Consider the following 24,490-nt stretch of genomic DNA (forward strand, 5'->3'; position numbering starts at 1 on the left):
ACTGGGATAAAAATTTTGGCCTTACTTTCTTTAGACGGCCAAAAAAATTAAGTTGTTTTAGCAAATATTTGAGAAAACACTATACTTTTCTTCAGGTGATGGAGTATGATTAATATATTAGAGTTTTTTTTTTTTTATCCTTTGGCTCTATCTGCGTATCGTGTGGATTTAACAATAATTGTGTCACAACATTGACAGACTCTGGGGTTAAACTGATGTATTTAGACCGTTGACGTACATAAACGCCGCGCATCCGCAATTCCACCTTAAACAGGGAGAGAGTCTTTGTGGCGCGCGCGCACCGTATCTCACCCGTTCCACCTTAAGCGCACGATGCGAGCCAACGCACGCGTACAGTAGCTGGAGCTAATGTTTCCGTTCTTCTCCAACACGCACACATAGAACGAGTGTGTGCGCGGCGCGTGCTTTCTGCAGGATTAAATAATCAGGTCGCTGGTTTTGGAACAAATCTGAAAAACAAAGTTTTCCGTTTTTTTTTTTTTCTGAGTGGATCATGTCGGAGCCGCGGTACCGTGAGTGGATCCTGGACACCATAGACTCGCTGAGGTCGAGGAAAGCGCGACCGGACTTGGAGCGGATCTGCCGGATGGTCCGCAGGAGGCACGGCTCTGATCCGGACCGCACGTGCGTTGAGCTCGAGAGACTCATCCAGGAGCACGCGGTGCTCAAAGTCAACTACAAGGGCTCGGTGTCGTACCGCAACGCGGCTAAAGTGCAGCGCGGCAGGCGGAGAAGCGAGCAGGCGGCGGGCAAGAAGTCGTCTTCCTCCACCTCGTCTTCTCCTTCTTCCTCATCATCTTCATCTTCTTGCACCTCCATCAAGCAGGCTTCACCGGCGGAGCTGCACAACAGCGACAGCGCGCAGGGTCCCGCCGCCGACGACCCGATGGAGGACATGGAAGTGAGTCCACAAAACACACACACACACACACACTTAAGAGAGTCGCATACAGGGTCAGACATCGGCTTTTTGGGTGCGCTTTATTTATTAAACAGCACCGACTTCTGGTTAAACTAATCACTTGCGGTGACATAAAGTTTGTTTGTTTGTGTAGAAATGAGCGACGTCGCGGAAAAAAGCAAGCGCTCACGCACACAGACACGCACGCGCTGCCGCAGACGGGGAGCGGCGGCGGTGGTGGCTAACAGTCTGCTAGCTTCCACCAACTGACGCTATTGGTTTCTAACCGCCTTTAACGGAATTTCAGTTTAAAATAAATCTGAAATTAAAAAAAAGTCGGTTAAGATTTTTTTTTATTTTAATGTTTTTTTTTTTTTTTGCAGAGCTTACTGATGCGAGGGCACGCGTGTGCGCGTGTATGTGCATGTGCGCGCGCGTGTATGGACGCGAAAACTAGAAAGGTGTCTATTAAGGCAACAAAAAAAAGCGCCTGCGGTACGTTATTGGTGTTTAACGGCGTTTAAAAAAAGTGTACTGTTTTGCGGTTTGGATAATATTTAAAGGGAAATACAAAGGCAGAGAAAGATTGTTATTTGGGGGTTTTAATGAGACATTGTGACGATGTTAAAAAAAAAAATTAAACACCCTCGTGACTCAATGATTAAACTGTTCCGTAGTGTGTTTAAAAAAAGATGATGATGAAGAAAGGGGCGTGGTTCGAGATAGAGTTTATTATAATTTTGCTGTGCGTTCTGGTTTTAAACACTCCATTTTCTTTTTGTGGCCACGTTCATGCACTGTGTGTGTGTGTGTGTGTGTTCTCTTTTCACTCCCAGTGGCGCGCGCCTTAGAGCGCGGCTGTGGGAGGGGCTTCCACACAGAGCGCGGGCTGCGTCGCGCGCTTTCCTCTCGTCCTCCATGTTGCCAGATTGGTCAATTTTATTTTAAAACCAAATTGGTTCAGAACCCGTCTTCTGCTGTAGATTAAAATAATATTGACCTGAAAGTTTGTGTGTGATCGGTGTTTTACTCCAAAATAGAGAAATAAACCTTTGTCTTTGTCTCTGAGAATTAAAGACACTCACTGGTATAGTACCAGTAAGTTAAACGTTAGAGGTGTGTGTATGTGTGTGTTAGTGCTCAGAATATGTATTTGTATCCAAATTTAATGCAAATTCTGAGGAAAATGTCATAATTATGAATAGAGCAGCATTTCAAAGGCCCTATTTGGACAGCACTAAGTTCTCATTTGTAAGTAATTTCTGTTTTTAAAGGTGCTCCTCTCTGTTTTTTATTTATATCTGGATCAGCCGTTTAGACATTTCTTTCCTATGAAAAAAGTCTAGTCAAAGATTGTTTTTTGCCAATCTCAGCATCATCTCACTGATTTTTTTTGTTTGTTTTATTAATTTTATCTGAATACACACATTTGTGATGTTATATGCATATGTAATCATCTGATCACATAACATGATAATTCAGGTTTGTACAGAATTACATCTCGCTAGAAACTCGCAGGAGTCATGTTATTGCTGTCCGTAGATGAAAGTTGTATTTCTGAGAAGAAAAATTTATAGAAAAGAAAAATGTAAAACACAGATCCTCCTGATGAACCAGTAAAACCTGAATAGAGCAATTTGCAGAATTAAGCCTCAGGAATTCTTATTTTTTTATCCTTGAGCAACAGAAAAAGTGGCCAGATTTCTGAGGGGGGGAAGTTTTAGAAGTAGGCGTGGCCAAAGCTAAAGTAGGGAAACGTGTAGTGAGAACTCTTTTTGGGGAATTGAAACAAATAATTTTACTAAATTTTTATCTACTTTAGCTTTAGGCCACAGCCACTTCTGATTCATGCTACCTTTAATTCCTTCTCAGAAAACTGCAGTCCAACTAGATGCATACTGCCACCTGCTGTATGGGGGAGTAAAATATGCATGTGTACCAGAGTATGAAGAAAAATAGTAATGTAAACGTTTTCCAACAAGGGAGTTGGGAGGGATAGCAATTTTTTCCCAGGCCAGATACAGATCAATCGTACCTAGTGTAAAAGCTCTCTAAAATACCTACGCTAAATTTTAGGTTTACTAATTATTCAGCATATGGTCATCAATATTCCTTCTTACATTATTTGCATTTTCTCATCTGATATTAAATGTTTTTGCGGGTTTTGCTGAACATAATTCCCTCATTTTAGTCAGGCACTGACTATGGACCATTTAGGTCCTAAAAGGGAAACATACTCATAATGTCTGGATGAAATAGCACTACTCATGGTCCACTAAAAGTACAAGCCATACTTCTGTTTGTATTTGGGTTTGCCTGAGCCAAAACCTTCAATCAGTAGTCAACATGTAATGAAGATATAGGTATATGAATAGTTCATTTTTGTTTTAAGTATTAACATTACAAACTATGTGAAGTATGTGGCCTGTTGTTAAAAGAACATGTATATAGATTCACAAAAGATTTTCCATCTATGATTTTACATTTCACATGCATGCATTTGATGTACATCTCAGTCACATTTTTAGCCAAGTTTGTTATATTTATATGTAAACACAAAACATTTGCTTGTGACTAAAGAGGCCTTGAACAAATCACACTAAAGCTTAAAATAATCTTACTGCACACCCATAATGATTCTGCCTCCCTTCTCTTTAAAATCATGTTAATCAGCACTACTAAGCTTGCGTGGTCAGATTTATGATACGTGTGTTTAGAGATGAATTTTGTACATTATGATGTGGAGAATTTGAAGAGTTTCACTCTAAGAATTGTATAGTTGATGCTGGAGATGGATATGTATTTCTAATTTAGTTTGCTTTACTGGAATTCAGGATTTGATAAACCATTTGTTGGATTTGTGTGTATGCTGAAAACAGGGTTTGTTTTAACACGAATAAATCAATTGTAATTCCATAGAAGTCCATTTCGGTCCATTTTCAACACTACACAGTGTAAAAACACAAAGTCCAAGGCTTGAAAACTTATGCAAAACATTATAAGTGTAGTTAGTGTATGTATGTGTATATATATATATATATATATATATATATATATATATATATATATTTGGTTTGTTTATTTTTTATTATTATATATTTTTTTTAGTTTCCTAGGTGTTCACTATACAGTATGTATAGTGAGTTTGACACAACTGTTTTTAGGAGGTTATGGGATCAATCTGGCAACCCGGCAAGCTACAGCTGGTTTACAAGAACGAGGACACGCACACACGCCCAGGGTTGCCAGATTTACGTTGTTTTTTTTACTCCACGTAAAAAATTGTATTTTTAAGATCAATAAACCTTGAATTCTGATTGTAAGCCAATAAACTATAAACAAGACATACTTTCTAATACGTGACTGTTACGCAGTTCTTACTTTTCCAAAACCGTTACTGTAAGTAATATGACTAATCACATTAAAAGGAAATTTTGCAATCTGGCAACCTGGCGACACGTTGATCTGGGCAAAGTACTGAAACCGCGAAAATGTGATCATCCCCAGGCTGGGGCAAGAAGGCATCTGTTTACACAAACTCTACAATTGGTGCACTTTTTGTCTCACAGCGTTCAAAGATTGTTTGTTACCGCTGTGTGACTTCAATGGAGAAGCAGACAATGATATTATTATGATTATTATCTTATTATACTAAAATTAATAAGGTTATCAAAAATTGTGCTTGTTTAAAAGCCAACAATCTGTCTATTTCATCAAACACTCTGAGCGAATTAGTCTCAACCCCATTCATTACACACGCTTACAAACACCAGCCTCAAAACACAGCGCGTGCCAATTATTAGACACTCGTGTGTGTTAAAGCCCCGCGCGCTCGCGTTAGGAGCCACACACGCCTGCATGCTCACTGTCGAGTTGAGTTTTGATACTTTGGAGGCATCTGAGGAGGTAAAACGTGCTTGTTTCTTTATAATCCTACAGGTGGCGCACTCTGAGCTATGTACAACACAAGGGTTTTATGAAATAATGATTACGGCGGATGACAGAGATATGTACTCTTGTATTTGAAGTTAGTTTGTACTGTTTAAATGCTGGTTTGTAAGTTAGAAAATAAGGATAAGGAACAGGGTACATTGCATTAATCATCAAAGGGTTTAAAATTGTAACAATCATTTTTAAAATCGTGAAGTGTATAGATTAGCAAATTTAATCAAATCTATAAGTACCAATTTTAGTTATAAAAATTCACCATTGGGGTTTCATGATAATATCGTATCGGGAGTTGACTTGTGATTTACATCCCTACTGTTAAACTTTTTAAACATTGATCAAACTATATATGATTGTTTATGTTGTTTTTTTCCTTTGGGATCAATAAGGTATCTATCTATCTAGCTACATTTTTACAAAATGACTGCAGGCAGCTGATGCAATTTTGTGCCTAATTCTTAAAAATTAAAAATTCTAAAACATTTAAAAATAATTAATTAATTATTTTTAATTAATAATTAAAATAATAATAATAATCATGTATACTTTATTTTAATAATTAGTTTGAATGAATCATTTATAAATGATTATTTACATTATTATCCACATTTATTATCTTTTTAAGAATTACCTTACTTGTAGCTGATGTGGTGTTGAAGTGTTCCCAGGTTGTAAAATGTTATTAACTGTAATGAATTCTATTTGTTTATGTAAGCTATTTAGTTTAATTTAAGATTATAAGTATTTACAGATCAAAACTGCTTTATGGATGCATTTAAATATATATATACATTTCTTAAAATCTTTTTAAAGATGTTAAGTATTAAAATAAGTATTTTAAATTGTTTTAATTAAAATGTTTATATGGACGTAGTATAGTGCACACTGATCTGGTCTTGTTGTGCGATAGTTCGTGTATGTGTGTAGGTGTACGTATGTGTAAGTGCATAATGATGTAAGGTTTGAGTTTGTGGCTGCGGGTAGAACATAACTGTTGAAAGCCATTAATTGTGTCCAGCTCTTGTTGCATTGGTAGCCCACGCTGTCGCCGCATGGACTCGTTACAGTGCTTTATTTCTATATTTCTCTCTCTCTCTCTCTCTCTCTCTAGATCGCTTTTTCTGTGTGTTGCATAAACGCTAAGGTCACTCGATATTGTATGCATTACCTGGGATGTAGATTCAGTCAGGAGTGTTATGTCTAGCGGGGGTGTTCTGTTTCATCGCTGGTAGTGTGACTCACGTTCCTAATGACACAGCCGAACCCTGTAAAAATTTTTTTTTTAAAAATCCTTATTTAATACAGAGAAATCTAAATGTAATACTTGACTCTTGATGGATTTTTACTAGGGTCGCTCTTTCATCAGTCATGAGTTTCTGAGAATCTGAGTGTTCATTTCACACCGTTTTACAGGACGAGCTGTCCACCACGGCCGGCATGGACAGCAGCATGGACGAGGAGGAGGCCAGTCTTGACGCTCCCTGCATGCAGATCCAGAGCTCTGCTGACTCGGGGATCAGCCTGAGTCCTATCATGACCAGCGGCGAGTCAGAGGTGACCCGATCCTCGCCAACGCCCTCGAAGACCGGCTCTTCGTGCCACAGCACCCCAGAGAAGGACCGAGACGCCGCCCGAGTGTCCCCAGAACGGACACAGCCTGCATCCCAGCAAGACACGGGTACAACAACACACACCAGTGTTTAACGATTACACTGACGGACATAGTGTAGATGGGTTTCACTTTAAACACTTGCACACTTCATAAAATCACTCCATACATCTACAGTCTGAGCAACACTGACACCTCATTGTTTTTAATTAGGAAAGTTTAAATGTCTCACTCCTTTTGCTACATCTAGTTTTTTTTTTTCCTGAGAAAAAAAAATTAGCAGAATGTCTAAAAGAATTTTTATTATTATAATTTTTTTTTTTTTCATTTAATTTTTAAATTGTATTATTTATATTCGTAATGTCGTACAGGTGGCAGTCCAAGTCTCTCTGACTCTAGCTTTTGATTTAATTGGGCCCTGGTGTAAGATTAAGTTAATACTTTTTTACAACAAAATACATTTTATTATTTTTAAATCCATCCTGAATTTCTGCCCAACATTTTTTTTTCTTTTTCCTTTACTTAAGAATACCTAAAGCGAATCAGCCAAACGCCATAAGCTACCAAACAAAACCAGCCATCTTGCATCTTTTTCCTGCCTCTTATCCTGCCAATTAGGATTGTTGCAGGAACTGCAACATTTTACTTTTAAATGCCAACATATGAATGTGGCACATAAAAGAATTGTGATGCGTCACAGTATCGATATTTTCCTCCGCCCATCTGTACTTTCTGTCGCGGGCAGCATTTTTCGGCTATTTGTGCTACACTGGCTTTTCTGTGGGATCGAAGCAGAGGGGCTGGCCTTTGGTCCCTGTGGGCATGGGTGAGCCTCAGAAAAGTAAAGCCTGTGTACGTTACGTACTTCACTGACTCTGCTGACACACACCAGTGTGTTAACAGTCATGTGCACATCATTAGATAGTGTGTGGAGATTATAATGTGCATGTTGTGTGTGTGTGTGTGAGTGATGCCACAGCACCAGCCAGTGTATTTGATTTGATAGTCATATTATACAGCTGCCTCATCATGCCGTCTCTCTCTCTTTCTTTCTCTCTCAGGATCTCCGGAGCTGGAAGCGGTGCTGCAGCCAGCAGCCATCTGTCCCTCGGCCCAGCGGAGTGCACTGACGCGAGAGGAGGAGCCGAGAGCCGGCGAGAATGCGCTCACTCCTGATCAGCTGCTGTCTAACTGCATGGTGAGTGAGATATACAGAACACCGTATATATTCAGCGTCGTCTTATCAGTGGTACTTTAATGCAACTACGGAAATGGATTGAACGTAGAATTTTTTTTCAAGGTTTTTAATTAAAGGTTTTTAAATAAAGTTTTTTTTTCTTCTATTTAATATTTTTGTGTACAGTTTTTTTTTTAAATAGAAATGGGTATATAATATAATTAGCACTGACAACGAGATCCAGTTATTAAAAGTAAACATTTTTAGAATTCTTTTAAAGATAGGGTAACATCTTCAGCTGCTTCTAGTCAGTTTGTAATTATTTTTAATCCACGTTTTCCTCCTTTTTAGTGTTTAAGTTACTCTCTTTAATATTTCTTGACATATAAAAATAAACTTAAAAAATACATTTTATTTTGAAAAGTGACAACACTGTAATCATCTTTATGTATTTTACGAGGCAGTGGCAGAGCAGATGTTATGTGAAAGTCATTTTACTTGTGTGTATGACTGTGTGTGTGTTTGTGCTTGACAGCACCAGGACGAAGTTGTGGGATTAGACCCCCTCGAGGAGGGTAAGTAATCTGATTGTATTCACACGCGTTTATGTTAAAGCATGTGTTTCTCCACATATGTTCACGGCATGTTTTGTGTTTTTCAGGTAAAAAGTGCAATAACCTGGATGACGTTGTTCACTCACAAGTAACGGAAACGGCCAAGAATGGAGAGATGATGAAAGAAGGGTAAGTGACAAACCAGGGGGTTCATTTACCAAAGAGCAGCTAAACCATGAGGATGATAAATGTAGTGTGATTAGCGATGTCCAGGGGTGGAGCTGGACCTGATCTGACTCCTCCCCTTATACCCATGCAGGAGAAATCGATATTTGGGGCCTGGGGTTTCCTGAGCAGGCTGTCACTCCAAATGGCGTGAAGGAGGAACTAAAATCTGACGAGCTTCGTGTTAGTATCTTAGTGAACTTAGCTAGGAATTAAGCCTAGCTTGCTAGTTAGCTATCACATTTTTGGTTTAACAAAGCTTTGTAGTTCGGCTAAAATCTACATTGACAAGCTAGCTAGCTAACATTTAGATATCTAAGCCATGTTTGTGGGTTAATTTGTAAATTGTTTTACTAGTAGCAGGATAAACCTTAGACGCTTTAATCATAAATCCTTGTGTTTAAAACGTGCTACAAAGAAAGTCAGAAACATCAAGGGCCTCAGGCCTTCAGATCCTCTCCAGGACTAAAGCTCATAGTTTCTTTAAGATGTTGCAGGCTTACTCACCAATGTAGAATTATTAGCTAGCATCAAATTGTTCTTCAGTCAGATTATAACCAGATAAAGTCAGATCGCTAGGCCAATCAGCTGTTTTTGCAATTTCCTAATCCATACAACCCACTTAACTCGCGTAACAACGTTTGGCTTGACTCCTCCCCTAAGAGGAGGAGCCAGATCTCCACCCACATGGACACGTTTTTAGTTCTGCGTCAAAAATAAGGACAATGTTTGTTCTGGTTCAAAGTTTGAAGCTGATGTGTGTGTGTTTGTGTGTTGTTCTGTAGTTTGTTTAATGCAGAGGAGATGACACAGGATCTCTTAAAGTGGAGCGTGGCGGACGTGGTGAGCTACTTCACTGCTGTGGGGTTTCCTGAGCAGGCTGTGGCTTTCAGAACGCAGGTCAGTCTACATCAGTGCTGCTGAACTAAAGAGCAAATCGTGTGGCTCATTGCTATTGGAAAATCATCATCATTATTATTATTAACATTGTTATTATTATTATTATTATTATTATTTGTGCAATGCGATTTATTTCAACCATAAGTGGGGCACCAGTTTGATACAGACAGGTTCAGAGGGCAGATGGAATCTGGATCACTGGTAGCTCAGGAGTGGCATATGTGGCTTGATAGAGAGAGATAGTTATGGTCACAGTCACATAATGTACAGTATAAGGTGAATGTATATTTAGTGCAGAGTGTAAATAGTGACTACGGCAGAACTTAACTATGACCGCAAAACTAAAATGGGAGAGCCAGAAGGAAACACTTTCATGAGGGTTCCCAGGGATGTAAAGCAACCAGTCACTTCACCGTCGTCAAACCTGAGTGATCGATGAGATGAAAGAACGCTATCCTGGTAATAGTATCTACATGAGCTCCAAATGAAAGATTGGAATCTATAATCACACCAAGGTCTTTTGCTGTTGTATTTAAAAATAACAAGAAAGCGTTACTGCATTTTCATGACCATACTCATGACAGTAACCTTTGGGGGGCAGCCAGCACTTAATAAACAAATCCTGACTTACTCAGAGAGCCCCATGACCTGACCATTCAGAGACTTCGTAGTTTATAAACACAGCTACTCAACATTTAGCATTTTTGAGATATGAGACAGGGATTCTGGAAGTTTAAAGCTTCATTTAGTCTATTTTTGGGAAAAATAAATAGAGATTTGTTAAGCTTGGGAGCGCTGAAATTTATAATATTTTCTGTACAACACTTTGAGGGTCTGAACGCCTTTGCTGTTTGTTAGAATGAGTATTGTTTTTGTTGTGAGTAGGGAGAAAAACAGGCATTTAGTCAAAATAAAAGTGGCACCCTTTAAAAAAAATGAGGTGTGTGTGTCTGTGGTAGCTGATGTGATGCAGTGGCTAAGCTGCATTATTGAAAAATTGAAAGCTGCTTGGACAATGTTTTTTGTCGATTTCAGCTTTGACTTTTATGTTTTGAACATAAACGCCTTTATTCTCTGTTTGGACTTTATTAACATATACACAAGATAGAAAAGAAACACAGCATGACCAAAATTATAATTTTTTTAACTTTTGGCAACAAAATTTACACCTCTCTTTCCTGAACGAGTGATAAACGAGCCCTCTTGTTTGTAGCTCATATTTCTTTATTTATACATTGATGTGTATTAAGTCCTGTTATAACCCTGAACTCACTTTCTTTGCAGGAAATCGACGGAAAGTCCCTCCTCCTGATGCAGCGCAGCGACGTCCTGACAGGGCTGTCGATCAGACTCGGCCCCGCCCTCAAGATATATGAGCATCACGTGAAGGTGCTCCAGAGGAGCCACTTCCAGGAGCACAATGACGTTTTCTCTTAACCTCACTCAGCCTTAAAGACTGACACGGACACACAGAGCCGCAGCATGGGGAGAGAAAGGACTCGCACGTTTGACGTTCCCCCACCTCCGCGCTGGTTTAAATGGAGTTTGTTCCCTCTTCTTCCCCTCCTCCTTCTCCTGTTCGAGTTTGAGCCGAGGGAATCCCTCCCCATCATATTGACACTTTCCTTCTTGGATAGAAGACGCAATGGACATCTTTCATTTATCAGTATTGTTTTTTTGTTTTATTATGATTTACACTATGATCTCAGTAATATATTTTGTTTGTAATATTATATTGACATTTCCTTATTAATTTTAATATGTAAAGCAGAAAGATATAGAAATGAAAATGCATATGTAAAGTTAGTAAATAAATTCAGATTTCAGAATTTGTTTTGTACAAAGGATCATTTTCCGCACAAACAAATCACTCTTGTAAGAAAATGATCGACAGCACTGTGCTGTTCTGTCACATTCAATTTTTGCGTGGTGTTTTTGCCTCGGGTTATAAATCCAGCATGTACGTTTGCTTTACAGCAGCGCGCTTTCGCTCCTCATTGTAAGCCCAGACTCCCTCTCATCCAGGCTCTGGAGTTTTATTTAATTTTTGCATTAAAATTAATTACATTATTAGTTTTACAATTAAATGTATTTAAAGGTCACCTATTATGCATAGTTATAGTTTGAGTGTACAAAGGAAACAGTGAGGTGGGGGGATCCTGCTTTTTGTCCTTTTTCAATTTTTATATTGTCCTGATCTTAAAAAGCTTTTCCCCTAATGTGACCTCGTATAAAAAGAGCCCCTCCCCTGGATTGTTGCTCAGCTCTTCTGTTCTCTGGAGGGGGCGTGGCTCAGGAGCAGCTCATTTGCATAGACACTGAAACACTGTATGGAACAGGAGTGAAATAAAGGGAGTCTGAAATATTAAATTACATTATATATGAGGGGTATTTTACCGTGAGCTATAACACACACACACTTTGGAGGAGCTCTGAAAAACACTAGGTCAAAGGTCAAACACTGGACCTTTAAAGGTCAAGAAAATCTGCTGTTAAAATCCTTTTTTGTTTTAAAGTAAAAATGCATGATTTCCAAAGTTAGTAGGTGGTCACTTTAACTTGTCATGATTATCTTTTTTTTTTCATAATCGAGCAGAGCTAGGATTTAATTTTCTCTTGTCCGAGGTAAAACCAAGTGTTGCATCGTGTAGTCGAATACAGCAAAAGGGGCCATTTGGCGACTTTCAGTGAGGGTGTTCCTGAAGTTGGACGTGTTAAGCCAAAACAGCCAAGGTCTAATCCTGTAGGTTAAGAACATAGACAGACGTGGCATGTTTGTAGTTGCCATAAATAGACTCGCCTTAGATCAGCAAAATGCAGAAATGCCGCCCTCTTAGATCCAGACCACGAGAAAATGCATCAAGTAAGAGAACAATTGTGCTCCAGGTTCTGGTTTATTCACTCTGAGAATTCCCAGTACTATATTTAGAAATTAAGCCAGTGACCACAAAGAAAATTAGCAGTTTATTCCTTTTTTTGGTTGATAAAATTTCATAATAAAAAATAATATTTATGCATGTTGCCATGTAATCAAATATACAGCTGGCCCCAATGTTGCACTCATCTATAGTGCCTTTATTTAAAGCCAGTTTTTACTATTCTTCAGGTTTAATTTTATTCAAACGCCCTTTTTTAAATACTCAGACTTTGGTTTAGGGATAGGTACTCTTCTTATCCGTTACCTGAACAAGTACAATAGCTTTTTTTCAGACCTACAGTATCAGTCCAGGATCAGTTTTTCATTTAACGTGTATTTATATGAGCGTCAGGGCTAGAGAATGAAGGGCAGAATGGGTGAACGCAGGGTCGGATACTCCTTAAACTCCTTCAGGTAGCTGCGGTGCTTGCCTCTCGCCCACACCGTCATTTGCACAAAGCCGATGATGGTGAAGAAGGCGACAGGAACGCACTGAGTCATCACGGTGAAGCCCAGCCAGGAGCCTGCCTACGGGAGGGAAAACCACAACAGCATTAGATAAAAATAAACACACACACACACACACACATTTAGTTTTATGGAGAGGAATATAGTGTGTGATAATTATATAATTAAAAAATAGTTTTTTATTGTATAATTTTTCAATTATTTCTTTATTATAATCAAACCGTTTCAATTTTCATATCTTTTAGTGTGTTTACTGAAAAATTATGCGTGTTGTAGCATTTCAGTTGCAGTTGAAAGAGGCATTATGGGATGTTTGTTATTAACTATATATTTAATATTTCTATTGAACTTTCCAGGATGAGATTATCATGAGCAGTGGTCTGCGAAAACTTAGATGTTGCTGTAGCGCAAAAAAAATGGTTGAAAACATAAAACAAATATATTACTTCTGACCGAGTAATCCGATTGTACAAGAGGCATTTCAGAAATGGTATTAATAGACAGTAACAGCACTGGGACGTTTAACTATATGTATCACCCGGCATCCCAGGAGTTCCACAGTCAGAAAGTAGGTCTGTACGGTCCACAGTACTGAAGAGAGAGCAGCTGCCTGCCAAATCCCACATTTTCAGCAAGAAAACACATCTGATGGCGTTCTCTCATCCTAAACAGCACTTTTGTCTACTAAATAATTGCCGCTAAGTCGTTCCGATTCGCCTCTGAACCGTTCATGCATCCTGATATTAAGTACAACAGCATGACCTTGAGTGTAATATTGTTTTATTTAGGCCAAAAGTTTTGAGAATTACATAAATATTGGAAATTGGAAAAGTTGCTGCTTAAGTTTTTATAACAGCAATTTGCATATACTCCAGAATGTTATGAAGAGTGATCAGATGAATTGCATAGTCCTTCTTCGCCATGATAATTAACTTAATCCCAAAAAAAACCTTTCTACTGCATTTCATTGCTGTCATTAAAGGACCTGCTGAGATCATTTCAGTAATCGTCTTGTTAACTCAGGTGAGAATGTTGACGAGCACAAGGCTGGAGATCATTATGTCAGGCTGATTGGGTTAGAATGGCAGACTTGACATGTTAAAAGGAGGGTGAAGCTTGAAATCATTGTTCTTCCATTGTTAACCTTGGTGACCTGCAAAGAAACGCGTGCAACCATCATTGCGTTGCATAAAAATGGCTTCACAGGCAAGGATAGTGTGGCTACTAAGATTGCACCTTAATCAACAATTTATAGGATCATCAAAAACTTCAAGGAAAGAGGTTCAATTCTTGTTAAGAAGGCTTCAGGGTGTCCAAGAAAGTCCCGCAAGCACCAGGATCGTCTCCTAAAGAGGATTCAGCTGCGGGTTCGGAGTGCCACCAGTGCAGAGCTTGCTCAGGAATGGCAGCAGGCAGGTGTGAGCGCATCTGCACGCAATGTAAGGCAAAGACTTTTGGAAGATGGCCTGGTGTCAAGTAGGGCAGCAAAGAAGTCACTTCTCTCCAAAAAAAAAATCAGGAACAGACTGATCTTCTGCAGAAAGTACGGTGAATGGACTGCTGAGGACTGGGGGAAAATTAATTTCTCCGATGAAGCCTCTTTCCGATTGTTTGGGGCATCTGGAAAAAGGCTTGTCCGGAGAAAAAAAGGTGAGCGCTGCCATCAGTCCTGCGTCATGCCAACAGTAAAGCATCCTAACCCCATTCATGTGTGGGGTTGCTTCTTATCCAAGAGAGTGGGCTTACTCACAATTTTGCCCAAAAACACAGCGATGAATAAAGAATGGTACCAAAACACCCTCCAACAGCAACTTCTTCCAACAATCCAACAACAGTTTGGTGAAGAACAGTGCGTTTTCCAGCACGATGGAGCACCGTGCCATAAGGCAAAAGTGGTAACTAAGTGGCTCGGGACCAAAACGTTGAAATTTTGGGTCCATGGCCTGGAAACTCTCCAGATCTTAATCCCATTGAGAACTTGTAGTCAATCCTCAAGAGGCGGGTGGACAAACAAAAACCCACTAATTCTGACTCCAAGAAGTGACTATGAAAGAATGGGTTGCTATCAGTCAGGATTTGGCCCAGAAGTTGATTGAGAGCATGCCCAGTCGAATTGCAGAGGTCCTGAAAAAGAAGGGCCAAAACTGCAAATACTGACTCTTTGCATAAATGTCATGTAATAGTCGATAAAAGCCTTTGCAACGTATGAAGTGCTTGTAATTATATTTCAGTACATTACAGAAACAACTGAAACAAAGATCTAAAAGCAGTTTAGCAGCAAACTTGTGAAAACTAATATTTGTGTCATTCTCAAAACCTTTGGCCACGACCGTAGATGTAGCTTTGTCATGTGCTAGATTGAATGTAAATTCACATTTAGCCATGCCTACAAAACTCCATGAATCGATTAAAATCTAATTCGATCATCGATTAATTAAATCAATTATCTAATTTGTCTTTGAGGAGGAAAGTATTTAATAGAGCTTTGTACTTTATTCACTATGCCAAATTGACAGTTTCCTATTAAAATATATTATCATGTATATTATAGTTTTTTATAACTGAATTGAAAGCAGACACAAATTCATTTCCATGATGTAACTCTAAAAGTCAATAAATACTAAGAGCCTCTAAGACTCCAAGAATTGGACCTGAACTGACCAATTTTATTTGTGATGACCAGCAGAGGGCAGTAAATTGCAATAAGACATTATGATGACTAAGTGGCGTTGACTTGAACTGGGTGTACTTGTATTAGAGCAGAGATAAGAACAATGGCTAGGTGGCTGTGAGTTACAGGGGGATCACCTTGACTTTTTTTAAACCAGAAACAGCTCCAAATGGATAATAATATTCCCCCAGGGAGGCCTTACCTCATAGGTGTAGTTTGGGCAAGAAACCACTGTGAAGATCCAAGTGAAAGGATTCTTAGTTGGATATGGAATCTTCTTTGTCTTGGAACCTTGAAAGGAAATCATAGTGTTATGATTTAAACACTTTGGTAGTAAATTGTTTCAGTTTAAGCAATCTAAACAGATTAATTGTCAGGTGATATGGCGGTTTAGTGGAAAAGCAGTGTTGTCTCAATGATCTGCAGTGAAGATTCAGATCTTGCCTCCATTCTGTGTGTGTGAGTTCAGATGTTCTCCCCTTCCTTTGTGGGTTTCCTCGATGTACTCATGTTTTCTTGAAGTCCAAAGACATGCTTTGTTGGCTGATTATTGTTGCAAAGTTGCTTGTTTTGTCATATTGGGGGTATGCATGTGTGTATGTGTTCCCAGTGATGGTTTGGTACCCCATCCAAAGTGTCCCATGAGCTACCAGAAATATCCTACAACACTAGTTTTACTAACTCTTGAATACCACTAATGTAAAAAGTTTTTTCAGTACACTGGAGCCATGATCAGACTGCTTGCTTCATGTCTGAAACTCTGGCTTCCAAGGAGCTCCTTTACAGCCCCAAACATGTGTAGCAATAACTCCCAGCCGAGTTCCTGTAATGTGCAAGTGGTGTTGGTGAATGATTGTGTGTGCAGTTTCACAGACCGGTGCGTCTTTTGCGCATGTCAGCAACGTCAATTTTCATGGATCAAGCATTCCACTCGCTGAATGCTCATGGGAATGACTACAGTGGCGTTTGAGCCACCTCGGCCATGATCCCATTAACAGAACTATGGCCTTCTTTAAAATATTTGCACCATTCAAACGTTTTACTGTGGCTAAGAGTCTCATCACCATATTGTGATTGAAGTCATCTGTAAATAGTATAGGTTTTACACTTTTATTCACCAGTCCCAGTTTAATTTGAAAACCCCCTCCATAGTATACAGGTATAAAAGGATAAAGACAGATGGTACAGATGGTAAAGTTTGTGAGTAAGTCCTGGGATAAGCAGTCATAGCAGCAGTCTACCTTCTGACATTTAAGTTTTAATGCTCTTACCAGGAGGTCTGAGATTTCGTAGAACAACATGGATCGAGAAGCTTCCCAACTGGCAAAACTACGGAGATTGGAGAAACACATGAAAAGACAGGTCAAACTAAATTATGAACAAGTAGATCAATGTTTGAACATGTTTGCAAAAGCGATGCTCACCAAAAAAATTCCAAGAGCAGTCTTCACTTGTTGTTCACCATAATCTAAAATCAAACACATTCACTCTTACTATGGTGGAAATGTAAAGCCAAAATAAACGTGTTCCTAATAAACCATGTTACTTACATGGTGGTGTGTAGAGTGGATGGTTTATGTAGTAGGCCATCCAGGCTGCAAAGCACCAATAATACAAACAATTCTGAAAGAGAAAGTAATGTAAGTTTTAGTAAATATACTAAACCTGTCGCCCATCTAAACATTTTCTTTGATCAAAATATTCTATCAAACAATATTCTAATCCAATGTTGCAGAGGAGAACAATGTATTTAGTGGCCCACTGAATTGGGAATGTAACTTTGTTCCGTAATTTTATTTTTCTCAATATCCTCTCAGATTAGCATATAATAGCTAACTAGGAGGAATATCCTAATATCTCTGAGAAATCCACTCATGTTAACCTACATAAACATGGTAGCAGAATTAGCAAATGTAAACATCTATAAATGGCTAATTCTCTTACATTAGCTTGAGTTAACATAATATATACAATTTGAAGATTTTCAAAGAAATCAGTTTCAAACCCTAGGTACATCTAGTAATGTGAACAGTTATGAATAAAAGTTAAACTTCTTAAAAAATAAATTCTTCAATTCATCAAATCATTTCATCTTGAAAGAATTATCATTTAATATATATTTTTTTAATTAACAGGCCCTGAATAAAAAGATGCTCTTAGAAATCCTGTCAAGTTAGCATTGCTTAGCTTGCTAGGTATCAAGGAAGATTATTAAATATTAAATAAGAAATTAATATTAGAAACCCTGTCAAGTTAGCATTTATTAGCTGGCTAGATTGTAGGAAGATTGTCAAATACAAAATAATAAATTAATAACTTTTTAAAATTCTCTTTTAAAATGCCAGGTTAGCATGTTACGTAGTAAGCTAAAGTAACATTTATTAATATATAACTTGACAATCTTTTAATTTTTTTTAATGTTATTGGCATTTATAAACTTTACTGAAAACTTTCTTTGAAATCCTGTCACATTAGCGATCTTGAAATAATTAGCAATTAAAATTAATTTGCAAATAATTAGCAAATTATAATTATAATAATTATTAATAATTAATAAATAAGTAATAATTAGCAAATAAAATTAAAATGAGCAATTTGTAGTATTACAAAATATAAACATTATGAGTGTGACTATTATAAACCATATTAAAAACCTGTTAACTAGGTGGCTAATGACACCTGAGACGCTTTTACGCTTTATCAAATGCACCTTTTGGAGTAAATTTTGAGTTAGCATTCGTTCACCTTGAAAATGTTGCGCAGCGGCATCGTGCCGTGGCAAAAGCGATGCACGAACAATGTTTCCAGGATCCTCTTGGCGTAATGGAAGGAGTGACACAGACACGCTATGCTAGAGAAAGGACAAAGAGACGTGACGGAAAGTTTTCTGGGAAGAATGTTGTTTTCAAAAGCCCATTCATGACAGTTCAAAGCGTCACCATAGGTAGAGGAATGTTCTGGCCTTGAAACATTTACATCCATCAACCCTAGAGCTTAAAATCAATGGCAGTACAATTCTCGGGTTCACAGGTGTGGTCGGGTGTCTCAGATACTCACTGCACAACGTAGTGTTTGCTGGTTGTGAAGTCATACTTGGGAGCATAGATAAAGGGCAGTCTGAAATAGAACATCAGGTAGATGAGAAGCGGGCCAATGCACTCAGCAAGGAACACCTGACAGACGGAAGGAAACGGGGAGACAGCATGAGCTGTGTGCTGTTTAGTGTTTTTAGAGCGTACGTGATGGAGGTGGAAATGACACATTTTAAGAAACTACTATAGCAATCTTTAGTAGCAGTAAAGTAGTTGTCTGCTAAAATCAATTAATTTTGCTAAAAGTTGTAAAATATAACTCAAAGAAATTAGTTTCTGGCAGCCAATTGGGGAAAATGTGTTTTTTGAAAATTTATAGACACTATTCTCTAAAAATTCCTTTCAGACCAGTTTAGGATCAAAAGGAGAGAATAATAGCAAAATCTTAGGTAAATGCCACTACCTATAAATATTTGATCAAGTATGATAATAAACATACACTATATTCACAAAAGTATTGGGCCAAACCTGCAATGACATTGTATCCAAATACTGTACATATACTTTAATATGGAGTTGGTCCCCTATAACAGCTTCCACCCTTCTTGGAAGATTTTGAAGGGTTTCTGTGGGAATTCATGCCCATTTATTCTGTAGAGCATTTATGAGGTCAGGCCTCATATGTTGGATGAGAAGGCCTGGTTCACAATCTCTGTTCCAGTTTATCCCAAAGGTGCTGGATGGGGTTAAGGTCAGAGCTCTGTGTGGGCCAGTCAAGTACTTCCTCACCGAACTCATCAAAGCGTGTCTTTATAGACCTTGCTTTGTGCACTGGGGCATAGTCGAAGGCAACAGTGTAATAGAAAAGTGGCTTCTCCAAACTGTTGCCACAGAGTTGGAAGCATAGCATTGTTCAAGATGTCTTGGTATGCTGAAGTATTAATATTGCCCTTCATTGGGATAAGGGGCCTGATTGAAACACCTGAATTTAATGATTAACAGGTTTGGCCAAATACCTTTGTCTATATAGTGTATTAAATTACAAATCTCTTAATGCTCTCAGGTTAGCTTGTAATAGCTAATTAGGATGAATGACCAACAAATGTTCATGACATTTATGAATGTCTCTCAAATCTCTCCAGGAAATCCTGTCATGTTAGTTTACATTAATATGGTACCAGAAGTACCGAGTAGAATAAAAGTCTTGTAATCGTCTGTTAAAGTTTACTTTACATTACAAAGGGTATTTTTTCCCAAGTGATTCTAAAATCTATAAACAATTTTATCTTAAGATTTTAATTACTGTTTAAGCATCAAACTGTGATACTCCAAAGTCCGAGCTTGAGTTATTATCTGAATTACATGTTTCCCCTTGGTGTGAATGTGTGTGTGTGTGTGTGTGTTTGCGTGCGTGCGTGTGTGCGTGCGTGTGTGGGTGCGTGTGTGTGTGTATGTGTGTGGGGCCCTGCAACCAAATATCATCCCATTCAGCCTTTATTTGGCCTCATGCCCAGTGTTCCTGGGAAAGGCTCCGGATTCACGGCAACCCTGACCAGGATAAAACAGTTACTAAAGATAAATGAATGAATAAACCAACGGATGATGTTTAGCTTAATTTACTGTTGCTTGTTTTACCTGTAAGACAAGTAAAATCCGCCATCTTGAAACAAGTTCCACATGACTTCTTTTTCACTACATGTGCTCACTACATAGCATGTAGTCCACTTCATACAGTATCAGTCTGGACACACCTTAAAGTTCAGTGTTTTTATGTTTAGCTATTTATTTTCTGCATTCTAGAAAAGTGCTGGAGATAACTATGCAATAACACATATGGAATTAGGTAATTAAATAATAACAATAGCTTATTGCATATTTTGGATGCCTTCTATATTGTTTTACATTGTATATATAATAAAAAATAAGTAAGAACGTAGGAATTGTGTCCACACTATTGACATGTACAGTAGTGTACAGTAAGTTGTGTTGTATTCTATTCACACAATAGTGTACGAAATTCCAGATAGAACGCCATTTGAGACAATTCCTTGCAATTATCTGCAAAGACAGATATTTACTAAGAATAGAAGTTTTGGCACTCGTGTCATCACCTGGGATGCTCATCTATAGTAACTGCAGGCTGACAAACTTTCCATGTTGATTGATAGTTTATGCTGTACAAGCATCAACAGGGTGTTCTTTCATTTCTGTGCTGTGTTCTGCACAAAACTTTCCAATGTCCAAACTGACAATTATTTATACTCCTGCTTGTATTTTAACTTTCAGCCTAAACCCTTTTTACTGTTTAAGTGACCTGCAATATATGCTTATCAGTATAATAACTAAATAATACCTGCACCTTTCATGATAGTGGGATGTGATTTCCTTTAAGAACATTAGAAATATAATATCTCCTCTGGTTACGCTTCACAGAGCTCATTTTGAGAACTGCTGATGCAAAGTGTAAGATCATACTGCGTGGTTTGCCATTTGAGTCATGGCTATTAAATGTGAAAAGCTCGCTGGCTCAAAACCTAGCATAGCACGACAGCTTTCCAAATAGACACTAATGTGCCTATGTTGTTGGAATCGCTACGACAGTGTCGTCCAGCTTAGTACGGGCCAGAAACAACATTGTGACTCCTGTCTTCTTCTTGGATGCTTCTATGTGTTGAGACCCTGGAGTTTGTGGCTTTTTCAGTGGGCTGAAGATCAGAAAGCGAGCTGGATTCTGCTGAGGGCTGAGAGATTAATATCTGGTGTGGAGCCTGAACTGGGTCAGGGAGATTATGTGTACTGAGAAAGTGGATACACTGCCAGGAAGGTGAGTGTAAGCTGAACCGGGTAGAGGGTGAAGTCAGCGGTGTGCTCTGCTTTAGGAGCATTATTGAAGCGCTTTGGACTCACCAAGTCAGTGGTAGATGTGAGGTTACTCACCGTCCCCCAGCTGATCTGGGCTCCCAAATCCTTGAAGTAAAACGTAGCCGTGGTTCCCACCGGAAGTTGCTGAAGCACGTCTTCATCTTTTAAGGGTTTTCCCTCTGACAGTTAAAACACACGGTTATTACCATCTCGCAGCACGGTCAGGCTAACACACTCAGCTCTTTATAATTCAGGGATCCACTTACTCGGGTCCAGGCACAGCGACTGTCTGGCAGGATACCAGCGCTGATCTAGTGAAGGGGGGACATCACTATTAAACTCTCACGCTGCCAGCAGCTTAGCATTCCCGATGACAACATAAAACACACTTACTTGATTTGTGGAACATTGATTTTATGTCCAAAATAGTAGCAGATGGTTCAACCTGGAGGCCAGGGAAGAGTATAGGAGGGAACTTATCGCTGTTTATTATATATAATCTCTGTTTAAACTTTTATATATAATAAAAACATTTTTAAACAAAAAAAAAAATCAACCAGTTTAAAGTAAACAGGGACCCAAGAAGGAGTTCAAACTAAAATGCTAAAATAAAAATTTCAAAATGTGATACATCAACTAAAGAGTTAATCTAAAAATTGTGTCTTACTTATTCAATAAAGATTTTAATTCAGATCAGTTTTATTTGCATAGCATTTTGCCAATGGGTTAGTAATACAATTGATTAATAATAAAAATGTACATTTAAAACCATACACATTTTTTGAAGAGATAATGACAATATTTGAATTAATATATAATTTACAGTATATTAAATTATAATATTATATATTATTTCTTATTAAATTTTACTCCATTTTTGGGGTATATAATAGCAAAAGTGATACAAAATTTGATCTTAAGAACAATAAAAAAATAAAAAAATATCAAAAATGTATGGAAAAAACTTTTTTTGGGGGGGGGTCTTTCTGGGTTTTTTTTATATAAAAACAGTGCACATTATTAATGTTCTATAATCTATAATTCATTGATCTATTAATGCAATTGAATGACTTTCTCCAGCTTTCTGAACACTCTAGTTATTCAATTTATGTTTCAAGAACATATATTCTAATGCACAGGCAGGACTTACTTTATCCAGGAGCAGCAGTTTCTCCTTGGTCTTGGCGTCCAGAATCTCCACCTCAAAGTAAACAATTCGTTTAGGTTTTTTGGGTGCTTTAGGTCTGGACTTAGTTGGGGGAGGTGGTGGAGCAGGCTCGTTCTTGACCCCCTTAGCTTCCAAAGCCAGGACATCCATTATCACTACTCCTTAAACACTGCAAGATCTGAGAGGAGTAACTCAGAGCCCCTTTACGTTCCTTATGGCTTCCTTCTTCAACCAGTTTGACAGGAAGCAGCTGGAGCAGATGGAAAGTGACACTGAAATTGGGAGGTGTGTTCGGATGCTGGTCATCCACAAAGTGACCCTGAAAGTGAAGGGAAAATGGTGCCGGTCTTTTACACGTAGGGGGGCTGCTACGTTTCTCCTAACGCCCCCCAGGACCTGCAAAAAGCCCACTGAACACGAAACCCGAGAGCCACTGGATGTGTTATTCACAACACACCCCTCACCAGGCTAAATATATACCTTCCACTTCTCCATAGGCCAGTCGGGTGACCTTGCAGACCTCGGACCAACCCAGCAGAAGATCTGATGTTGTTAAGACTATTCTGAAGCACAGGCTCAGGGCCATGAGTGTCCAGAGAGAATTCTTAACCACATTTACAGTATAGGACCGTTCTCTGCTGATGCTGTCTGGCTCTACTATTTTCCAAGATGTAATATTTATAGCTTATATGAGATCATCTTGTCTATGAGAAACCTACATGGCTGGGTGACTCTTCTTCTAGACAGTTAACCTGTAGAAAAAATTTAACCATGGATCTATTTTATGTAGCATTTTATTGAAAAACATATAGCATATATATATATTTTTTGTCGTACTTCATCACTTTATCCATTATCCAAAGCAAATGACTGCAATGGCATGGAAATGAACTTGGTGTGTAATAGTAATAAGCCATGGAAATCCCTCTGCATCCTTATCCACTGGGTCCTAGTGCCCACTCGTCTGCACAGAGGTCAGATGTATGGTTTAGTGTTATATTTGGCAAGCTCCTCGTCCTCAATTATATATCCATCAGCATGCCAAGCATCCAGAAAGGATTTAGGGACACACTGCTGCCCTCTGGAGTATTTTCACCACTGCATTGTCAGCAATGTAAACCTGGCAAACTTGTGCAGTCAAGGTGTCCAGAAAAGTTCCAGTGCTACAGCCAGTATAGGACCTTATTACAGTCATTTACAGTGTAGCTTGACCATATGAATTAGTCAACCTTAGAGTATAGTGGGGTTTTTTCAGAGAGGACGAGTAGATTTACATCAGGTTGTCGACAATCTGTAAAGTTGTCCCAATTTTTTTCCCTTGGTCTTTCCCCCTCTTTCTTAGGGTTGTCATGTTGGATTATTTCATCCGTAATTATTTGGCAAAGCTTTACGGCAGATGCTCTTCTTGTTTCCAATTTCTCTAGGCTTGGGACTGGCACTGCCAAGCCTACTGAGATGCAGTGAGATGCAATATATACTAGTATAGAGTGCTATATATATTGAGTATATACTAGTATAGAGTATATATTGATTCTATACTATCAATGGGTATAGAGTTGAGGGCCTTGCCCAATGGCCCCGCAGGGGCAACCTGGTGGTGGAGTGGCTCGAATGCCTGACACTCCAATCAGATGCGTCAGGGATTCGAGCCACCTACAGCAGGGGGCAGAGCTTTTTCTTACAGAGTTTCACCTGGATAAGTTGCTGGTCATTGTGTAACAAAGAAAATGCACTTATATTAAGGAGTCACTGCTTGGCAATGATCGCTGATACGAGGAGGAACGTAATTCTAAGTGCTGAGTTACACTGGTATGACTCGTCTATACACACACATTCATCTTTTTGGCATTGCTCTAAACTTGCAGATCTCAAATTAATTTCCTACACCAGTGGGTTTTTAAACTGTTTTCCAGGGACTATGGGCTTTTTATTCTTAATTCACAGCTAACCATTATAAAAGTTGTATTTATTATTGTGGTCTTTAAAACTTAAAAAACTGGTTAATCAAAACTACAGTATAATCCCTGAACAACAAAT

At 38.6% G+C, this 24,490-nt stretch overlaps 2 protein-coding genes across 2 annotated transcripts; one reads left to right on the forward strand and one right to left on the reverse strand.

The window, feature by feature from the left end:
• Window positions 1–271: 271 nt before the first annotated feature.
• samd1a (sterile alpha motif domain containing 1a) lies at window positions 272–11,164 on the forward strand. The gene is made up of 7 exons (XM_053492807.1): window positions 272–922; window positions 6,284–6,548; window positions 7,541–7,677; window positions 8,192–8,231; window positions 8,318–8,399; window positions 9,221–9,335; window positions 10,620–11,164. Exons 1-7 carry the CDS (start codon window positions 515–517, stop codon window positions 10,770–10,772), a joined length of 1,200 nt encoding a protein of 399 aa, XP_053348782.1. The 5' UTR covers window positions 272–514; the 3' UTR covers window positions 10,773–11,164.
• Window positions 11,165–12,286: 1,122 nt separating this feature from the next.
• Window positions 12,287–22,846, reverse strand: tecra (trans-2,3-enoyl-CoA reductase a). The gene is made up of 11 exons (XM_053492674.1): window positions 22,436–22,846; window positions 21,679–21,730; window positions 21,552–21,596; window positions 21,361–21,464; window positions 18,449–18,564; window positions 18,137–18,242; window positions 16,942–17,014; window positions 16,816–16,859; window positions 16,663–16,720; window positions 15,594–15,682; window positions 12,287–12,780 (listed from the first exon to the last, which is right to left on the reverse strand). Exons 1-11 carry the CDS (start codon window positions 22,601–22,603, stop codon window positions 12,607–12,609), a joined length of 1,029 nt encoding a protein of 342 aa, XP_053348649.1. The 5' UTR covers window positions 22,604–22,846; the 3' UTR covers window positions 12,287–12,606.
• Window positions 22,847–24,490: the final 1,644 nt, after the last annotated feature.

This window comes from Clarias gariepinus, chromosome 3 (assembly GCF_024256425.1).
Source record: "Clarias gariepinus isolate MV-2021 ecotype Netherlands chromosome 3, CGAR_prim_01v2, whole genome shotgun sequence".
Lineage (NCBI taxonomy): Eukaryota > Metazoa > Chordata > Actinopteri > Siluriformes > Clariidae > Clarias > Clarias gariepinus.